The 9,680-nt window shown below is 37.3% G+C and overlaps 1 protein-coding gene across 2 annotated transcripts in view; it reads right to left on the bottom strand.

Annotated features, from left to right (window-relative positions):
- Positions 1–327: 327 nt before the first annotated feature.
- CDH19 (cadherin 19) overlaps positions 328–9,680 on the bottom strand; it is a 75,896-nt gene continuing 66,543 nt past the window's right edge. For both annotated transcript variants that reach the window (XM_075022916.1, XM_075022917.1), the window contains 2 exons: positions 9,106–9,357; positions 328–4,125 (listed from right to left, as the gene is read on the bottom strand). In XM_075022916.1, coding sequence (XP_074879017.1) covers positions 3,635–4,125; positions 9,106–9,357 — 743 coding nt within the window. In that variant the 3' untranslated portion in view covers positions 328–3,634. The remainder of the gene's footprint in view (positions 4,126–9,105; positions 9,358–9,680) is intronic.

The following is a 9,680-nucleotide window of genomic DNA, read 5'->3' as shown; positions in this document are numbered from 1 at the left end:
TATTCTTTGCCAAAATGTAAAATCACATAATCTCCTTTAACTTCTACTCCTCAGAGAGCATATATTAGATCTGACTTTGAAGCATAAAATGCACACTGTCTTTTCAAAAATATTTTTACTCTCATCTGACAGGGTTACCCCATACAATTAAGAATGAGTGTTATAACAACCACATTTCCAATGCAAATTTTGAAAGCAAAGCTAGGCGTGTAATGACAGTATCTATGAGAAAATGCAGTAGGAAGATTCTGTGAATTAAAGACTAAGATTATCCTCAGTGGCAAGCAGGATTGCTTCTCAGTGTTATGATAAAAAAAACCCCTATTTCGTGATATACAAAATGAAAATCAAATTAAAGCATTTTATTTTGGGTGAATGGATAAACAAAATAGCCTTTTCCAGTCACAACAATGAGTCTGAAGCTGCAATGTGCTATCAAGTAATTTTGTTCTTTTGTTTTTTAACTTAAAACATATGAATGTTAAGCATTTATTAATATATGCATAGTCTTCATTTCCTTGACTTTTAAATAAAACCAATAACACAACGCACTGAATCCCTATGAACGAGGACTGGAACAGGAAGCCAATCTTTTGTCAGGTATTTCACCAGTTCTTAATCTGTCTCATTACCATGTTACAGAAAAAGAAATATACAGGAACATCTCTTTAAAGCAGTGTGTATGATCATACTTCCTTTGACCAGGCAATAAGTCTTCCTCATATTCCCTCAGGCAGGTCACGAACAGCTGAATATATATTTACCATTTGGTACCATACTTGCACTCTTTGCTTCAGCCAACAACATAACTAATTCTAGCTACTAAGGAGTTTTAAAAGATGAAGGTAACAGAGGATCCTCTTGGGACAACCATTCCACAATTTAATAGATCTCATCATCAGGAACTCTGGCTTATAATTTATCCTTTATTAATTTCATACTATTAATTATTGTGATATCTCTTATGTGTTTAATTTGGCTTCCTCAGAATGTTTACTTCCTTCAAATAAGCAGACACTTCCACAAAACCTTTTTGCAGACATTGTTCAGCTAAATTAAACACAGTATATTAAAAGAAGTGTGAAGTTACTAGGTCAGTTCAGTGATTCTTTTCTCACATGTGGAAATAAATTGGCAGGTTTGACTTAGATTGAATACCAGGAGCCTAATAAGATGTGGCCCAGTAACAGCTAGGAATAACTTCTTACTTTGGAGCAAAACACTCCCTTTCTCTGCTGGGCAAACACCATCTTATGTCTTTTCAGCTAAAGATCATTTAAGATCCATTGTAGGCCATTATTCTTTTTTCATATAGAAGTTACTGACAATGGCATACCTTGGTTACAAAAATTACATGACAGTGGTATGCACTGGTTACAAAAATTATTTATTGTTAAAATTCCTTACAGTAAAAAGAGGAAATTATAAGTGCAAAAATGGTTGAGTGTTCAAGGCTGTTTCCCCACATAAATGGACAAAATCTCTGGATTGAGAAAAGATCAGACATTGTTATCCTTTTTGTACTAAATACAGCCTGAAAGCATGAGGAATTCTATTAATGCCACTGGGGCCATCTGTGGAATAAGGATTTGCTTAGGGTATAACTTGCATAAATCTATAGACCTAATCCTAAAAATGTACTTTTCACCATCTCCAACAAACAGCGCACGTATAGGTGTTCTCTCTTTCTCTATTCTTCTCCATGGAGAAAATTACTAATATGTACAATATTAACTCAAATAAAAGTTATTTTGTCACATCTGTTTGAGAGCCATTGAACTCAAATGTTAGAGTCATTAGTACAATGTTTTCACTTGTGCATCTTTTAAAGCTGTTTTGTAGCTGCTCATTCATACTGGCGTCCTAGCATGAGACTGGCGAGAACCAATTTTTCCTTATGAAGCAGATGCTGCTTCATCTGTGCCTGGTCAGATGATGTGCCCTGCATTTTTCCAGCTATGAATATCATGAATAATGTTTCTGCCCTTACGAGACCTCACATTGGAAATCTCTCCTGATTTTCAAACTCCTCCACATGTTTTATTTTTAGCTGACAGGAATTTAAACTCTGGACTGGCACCTTTCCCCTAAGCCTACATGCTTTGGTTTTCTTCAGTGAACAGCAATTGTAGCAAACATTGCAGACCTTGTATGTTACATGCTTTTTTTTTGTTTCTTGGTTTTTTGAGTGTTTTGGGTTTTTTTATTATTATTATTATTTTTCTTGCATAAGCTTTGTCCAGTGCTCTGTAATTCAGTAGCACTTACCTAAAATCTTATTAAAAAAAAGGGGGGGGGGGGGGGAGAAACATGTTGCATAATTTTCTTTATCCTGATGCCAGCTTTTAGGTGTGGAAATGTATCAGCTGATTACATGATGTAATTTCTGTCAAATAAGTACCTGATGGAAGAGAGGTGAGTAAAAACCAGGCAGGTTGCTTCTTCCAGGCAGACCATTTTGAACATATTTGATGACCCTCAGATCCAAAATTGCTGCTGGGTAGTGGTACAAGTAAGAGTAAAGAAATATTCTGAGACAGCTTTATATTCATTATGGAATATTTGGAAAAAATACTGTGGGAAATTAATTTTGAAGTCTGACTTGAGTCTTGCAGAATGATTCAAGATCATTTTCAGAAGTGGATTAACATTAAAACATTTTATTATCTTATTATCTAATGTTATACATAAAGTTTTATAACCATCAGCTTAGCATTTTAAAGATTCTTAATATTGTTATAATAAAACTGACTACTGCAGATAATTTTATATTCCATAATAAAAAAATAAATCTGTGCTGGTAAATCAGTCATCCTTTAAACTCTTAATAAAAGGAAAAATGCCTGTATTTGGATAGCATTCTGTTCTAAGTACAGTAATGTATAATGTGGACAATTGCAGTATTTACATTGAATATTGGTTCTAACTTAACTGATTTCTTTTCTTCTATCTTATTTGCTAAATTAAGTATTGGTTTATATATTTTCCAATAGCTCCATTAAAAACTAAAATGGCAGCAAATACTTGCTGATGCTGTAATTGGTCTTTATTTTTACACTGATAGGAAAAGACATTTGTTTTAGTTTTATCATCCTAAGAACAATAAATAGATGATTCTGTGAGCTCTTCTGGCAATTGTATTAGAATATCTAGGGTCTACTTTTTCACGCAAGTATATTTATATAATGAAGCATTGTACAAATATGCAAGTTTAACTTCAGTTAATGAATATATTCAACCCCAACAGCAAAAGTCTGTCTTAACTTTGGAAACAGTTTAAAGCTTATGGATGATGGAATATTTACTATATCCATTTATGGCTTCTACTCCTCCTTTTGTACTCACAGGACCCAGGTTTTCAATATCCAGAAGAGAGCCTAGATATCCAAAGCAGCACAGTTTGCATTCAGGCACCTAAATAGCCACGAGATTTTCAAATGGGAGGCTCCCTCACCTCATGACATGCCTGGTATGATTTTTCAAAAGATTGCTACGTCCAAGACTTTCCAGAAAAAAACCCAACCTTGGGCTTCTATTTTTCATGCTTAAGTGTGGGATGATCTCCTTTTTAAAAATGTACAGTTGTTTTTGGTTGCTGAGATTTAGGAAAATAAAACAACAAAGCAAAGAGTAACTAATCCCCCCCACTTCTATGGGAAGTGTACATGCCTGCAAGCTGTTTAAAGGGAGGTCCCCAGTCTGTAAGGTAGTCGTAACTCTGATCCGCATCTGATGTGTGTGAACCTAAAGAGCTGAGGGATCCTGCCGAAGAGCCGGTCCCCTCAAATGCATAGGTCTGAAGTGAGTCATATGGAGGAGCGCTAGGATCTGTGTTCGCTTCTTCAAGCTTTTCTGAAATGAATTGCCTGAAGATGATGCTGTCAGGACCGACCTGCAGAGACTGTCTGTAGAGGCTGTGGATTTCTGCGGTGACGTTCTTCCGAGGTTTGTGTGTTCGCATGACAGTGCGGGTCCTCAGTGCTGAAATATCAAAGGCTTCTGTGTCCTCCTCACCACCTCCTTCATCGTCATACCTGACAATGTTTTCTCTGAACTCTTCCATTTTCTCTGAAAAGGGAGACTTCTTCCTCTGCTGCCTTATGGCTACAATTGCCAGAAAGAACACTGACAAAAAAACAAAATGGAATGGAATGGAAAGGAAAGGAAAGGAAAGGAAAGGAAAGGAAAGGAAAGGAAAGGAAAGGAAAGGAAAGGAAAGGAAAGGAAAGGAAATTAGAAAGGAAAGGAGGGGAAAGGAAAGGAGGGGAAAGGAGAGGAGAGGAGAGGAGAGGAGAGGAGAGGAGAGGAGAGGAGAGGAGAGGAGAGGAGAGGAGAGGAGAGGAGAGGAGAGGAAAGGAAAAAGGAAAGGAAAGGAAAGGAAAGGAAAGGAAAGGAAAGGAAAGGAAAGGAAAGGAAAGGAAAGGAAAGGAAAGGAAAGGAAAGGAAAGGAAAGGAAAGGAAAGGAAAGGAAAGGAAAGGAAAGGAAAGGAAAGGAAAGGAAAGGAAAGGAAATTAGAAAGGAAAGGAGGGGAAAGGAAAGGAGGGGAAAGGAGAGGAGAGGAGAGGAGAGGAGAGGAGAGGAGAGGAGAGGAGAGGAGAGGAGAGGAGAGGAGAGGAGAGGAGAGGAGAGGAGAGGAGAGGAGAGGAGAGGAAAGGAAAAAGGAAAGGAAAGGAAAGGAAAGGAAAGGAAAGGAAAGGAAAGGAAAGGAAAGGAAAGGAAAGGAAAGGAAAGGAAAGGAAAGGAAAGGAAAGGAAAGGAAAGGAAAGGAAAGGAAAGGAAAGGAAAGGAAAGGAAAGGAAAGGAAAGGAAAGGAAAGGAAAGGAAAGGAAAGGAAAGGAAAGGAAAGGAAAGGAAAGGAAAGGAAAGGAAAGGAAAGGAAAGGAAAGGAAAGGAAAGGAAAGGAAAGGAAAGGAAAGGAAAGGAAAGGAAAGGAAAGGAAAAAAATAAACAGAACCAGAGACTTTGAATGTGCTTGGAAAGACTTAAAAAAATGGTAACATTTCTTAATATCGATGCTATTGTGATGTCAAGCTATCTTAACAAATTTATAGAGCTGTAATTTTTATGGATTTTACGGGTTTGAAATGAGCATAGCATGTGGTGGGAAAATGGCTACAAAGGGACTTATAAAATAGGTGAATGAAATGGAGCCGTTCTTTTGGTAGATGGGAGTTTGAAACTGATGGAAACATGAGTTATGCTTTTTGAAACTGCTTTGGTTTATCACATAATATATCAAATTCACATTCAGAATTTAAATTCTTAATCTCTCAGTCTCTCTCAGATCAAAGCCCCAGGAAAATCAAATGGAAAATGAGGCAATGAGCAAGATATCCTCCTCAGCTGGTTGAACCATTCAATTCCATAGACTATGCAGGGTGTGGTTCAATTATTTCCGTGGTGCTGGTTTGGAAATTTGAAGACTATCACTAAATTTTGTGTGATCTTGTAGCGGTACTTACTAGCAAGGCCTATGAATCAGAGCAGCTTGTTTCTCTCACACATGAAAACTTTTTAAAATTTTATTTTAAAGCATTATTTTTTGATCCTACCTCATTTCATTTTTAGCTGAATGATCCCCTTGAAATAGTCTATGACATTCACAGAGATTAATGTTTTCAGTTTTTAACTAAATCTTACTGAAGTTCTATCTAGTAAGTAACCAGTTTGTGGACTGTAATTTTTTACTCAGGACATAACATGATACAACTACCAACAATGACAGGATTTTACCTCACTTAGGGATATGAGGGACCTGAAGTAGTTCTTTGTTTCTACATATTTACTGTATACAGTTTCATTTGACTGGGAGATACCAGCCCCAAACTTGAAAGCACTGGAAACAAGAATTTCTACAATGTTATTATAAGTTTACAAACCCCTGATAGTTTCAACTCTCCAAACCCTTTGCATGGTGAACTCTTCAAATGGTGCACATGATGATACAGGAAAATGGAAAAAAAATCAAACTTTTGGTTTCAGATATGTGGCAAACATATTATGTATAGAACCTTTTATTATTTCATTTTAAATAATCACAAAAATACATTTGAAGATTTAATGCATTTAAAATATGTAAAGTATGTAAACCATACTTTTTTGCCATATGAAGAATACCTAGGTAAAGAACATTATTTTTTCTACCCTCATTATACAATATGACCTCTACCAGTCCATAAATAACAGCATATAACACTAAGTCTTTAAAGAGCATGGTAGATTAGTTTCTTTTTCTTTCTCATTACTATATTTATCTGTATCCCTGCTTTGACTTTTGTGGTATGCATAGGCCCAGGAGACATCAAGGGTTTATTCCACCTGGAGAGAGGACCTTGGTGAATAATTCCACTGATGGCCTGGATAATTCAGTGATATAGTTTGCCTCCTGATCCTCAGTCCCGTAAATGCATATCGCAAAGTTACCAGGTTCCGATAGCCTGCGACAATCACAGAAAATTTGAAATGCACACTGGCCTTCCTGTAAGCTCACACTGACTGCCAGGTCTAAGGCAGGGACTTCAGTCAGGGGGGCTGCTTTCCCGTGCCACTACTGAAGATTGCCTGGGGCAAGAAATGCTCAGATTTAAATAAGGTGACTCTGGGAGTGCAGGCAAGTCTAGAAACCACAAATCCAATCACATGTACCTGTTTTCTCTGTTGGAAACCAGGAGATGGAGGTAGGGTAACTGGTGCAATCCTTGGACTTTGCTATGGAGTCAAGAAACGGTTAGTGTCTGGCCAAGGGTACTCCCATCTAGACACAATAATTATAAGGTACCCTTCCATTGTTTTCATCCTTGCCCTATCTATTCAGTGTGTTCACAGGGATAAATAAAAACACATGTATTTTTTTTGTAGGCCATTCTGTTTCTGCAGTTTCCTGCATGTCACCTAATTTTAAGACCCCAAAGCCATTTGAAGATGCTGGCTTATAATTAACAGGTACATGTGCTGCTTCTGGACATCTCATTTAACTACATGGGACTAAATTATAGGGTTCCATTTGAGGAGAAATCTCAATGAGTTCTCACCAAGAGATTCAGTCAGGAGGTGAAAGGTACAACAGGAAATAATTAGATCCAGTTCCTCTTCCTTGCACTAAGGAAAACATACCATAACCTTGTGGACAGAATGCAGAATATGGGTCATTTTTAACTTGTCAAATTTCTTTTTTCACTGGTGTAAAGTCAAAATAATTCCATTAGCTTTATTGGACTTGTTTTTCTTGTGTCCTGTTGCTACTCTGGCAGATCAAAACACACCATCAGAATAAAGCTGCAAGCCTTTATTTTCAAGCGTCAGCTTTCTTGTAGTTAATGATGATATGCTTAGTGTTATATGCTATTTATGGACTGGTAGAGGTCATATTGTATAATGAGGGTAGAAAAAATAATGTTCTTTACCTAGATATTCTTCATATGGCAAAAAAGTATGGTTTACATAAAATTGTTCTGTATTTCTTTCAGTAGAGGAGGTTAAAAATATTACTATTGTATTTGCTTTCATTAACAAATACAGTGAGAGAATATTTTTCAACAAAAGTTTTTGTTTCTTAAGGCAATGTAATTTCTGTTATTATTATTTATTTATTTCTGGACATTATATTTGTGTAGCTAGATATTATGCTGCAGTTTTCTTGTTGTGATTCTGATTATAGTTTTCCTTATTTTTCTTTAGAATTTAGAAAATTTAGAAAATTTCTTTAGAAATTTAGAAAAACATTTTATGCTGGTTTTGCACAATTTGTAATGATGATTTGATATCACACAGCTTAGTGAAATCCTGATTCTCTCTTCATTTTCTTACTTTGGTGTTGTTTGTAGTTTCATTAGTGGAAAAATGGTTTTACTAACATAAGCCATAGATTGTTTTGTGGCATTTTTAGATATGACATTTTATGAAATATACTGGACTATGGCATAATATGGATGTGCCATACTATTCCACAGGCAACAGGGATTTGGAAGTCTTTCTCTGTTGCTTCATTGGCATCAGCCTCAATTTGGTCTCGAGGTCTATGACCACCATCACTGACCAAGCTCTAAGGTCAGTCATTTTGCCTTGGAAAACAAACCTACCTGGTTCCAGCACTTCTCTTTCTTTCCTGGCCTCAGAAGCTGCCATACCTTAACCTCACTAACTCAGGCAGGTACAGAGTTTCAGGATGGCTATTTAGCCTTTGGGGAATGACTAGTACAGTGTGCCTGCCGTCACAGTGTGTCACTATCATCAAAGCACTCAGTGAACATTGCAGCAATACCCTTTTGCTGGAAAAAAAAAAGGAAATGCGTTTTAGCTGCAATAGCTGCATGCTTCACGAGGTGAACAAGTTGTTTCCCTGAGTGCTGTCACTCCAATACGTCTTGCCGCAGCCATAGCCCCACGCAGCGCAGGAGCAGCCAGCCTTGGGTGGTTGGTCTGGCTTCGAGTGCCACGTGCCAGCTATGTGTGACCCTTTGCAGAAGTACAAGCACAGCTCCTGTGCATTTAAAACACTCTCAAACCCACTTTTTATATTCACAAGCTCCCGAATGTAATGGAGGTTAATTTGGTGTCCCGGGAGAGGAAAAAGGAGATGCCCAACATTTGGAGAAAAGGCTGTCTGGAGATGCAACCTTATTAACCAACAAAGAAAATTCCTGCTTGTTTTTGGAGCTGCTTTCTGAGAGCATTGAATTCTCTTTTTCTTTTATTACTTTGTATTGATCGTAGCTCTACATTTGGCATACCTAAGGCAGAATAAGTAGGGTACTGCTCCTTCTAATGTATTCTTATACCAGCCAATTTCCTTGTGTAATGCTGTCTTCAGCTTTACCTGGGCTCAATACAGACTTCAACCAATACAGACAAGTAGGACCATGACTCAACTAAAGCCAGCTTTTAGGTCATTGTGTTAGAATTCAGATTTTACTGAAAACTGGGGGGGGGGGGGGGGAAGGGGGAGGGGAGGGGAATTATAATTAAGAAAACAGAAAAGAAATGAAACATTTGCCTTATTGCATTTTTTCTCAATAGTGCAGTGCTTCCAGTCAAGGCACCACATTTTTGTCACTTAATCAAGCCTACTGTAAAAGGAAACAGTCATTTCTCTTGCTCATACTTACCTAGGAGTATTAGTATGCAAGCCAAAACAGCAACTAAAGCTTCTGTGCTGAGACCCATGGCATACATGAAAGCTCCATATCGACAGTAGAAGGTGTTAACTTCGGTGTCACAGTCGCAGACAGTGATAGTGAGAGTATTTGTGCTTGTCAGCGGTGGCGTTCCATTATCCAGAATTAAGATTGGTAAGTAGAAAAAAAACTGCTCTTGCCTCCTGAAGCCACTTTTTGCTGTGAAAATTCCAGCTGTGTTATCTAGAAGATAAATTATTATGCATGATATTCATTTCTCACTTTTTAACAACAACAATAAAACTCCAGTGGAATCTGACCTATTTAAAAAACAACGGTACTGCACGAAGGTACATATTAATAAAGTTAAAAAAGTAAAACCAGGCACTGGTATGTGGTGGGTTTTTTGTGTCAATCGTGAATAATTGCATTTATTTTTGACATATGTATTCCACAGGCAATAATAAAATTTGACCTCGGAGCTCTGTTTTTAAAGTTCAGAGCTAAAAAAAATCCCACTGTGTTCAGTATCTGACACCTGCTTAGACTAACTAATTGGTTCTTAA

Source organism: Buteo buteo, chromosome 3 (assembly GCF_964188355.1).
Source record: "Buteo buteo chromosome 3, bButBut1.hap1.1, whole genome shotgun sequence".
Lineage (NCBI taxonomy): Eukaryota > Metazoa > Chordata > Aves > Accipitriformes > Accipitridae > Buteo > Buteo buteo.
This window is presented reverse-complemented; position numbering and strand designations above follow the sequence as displayed.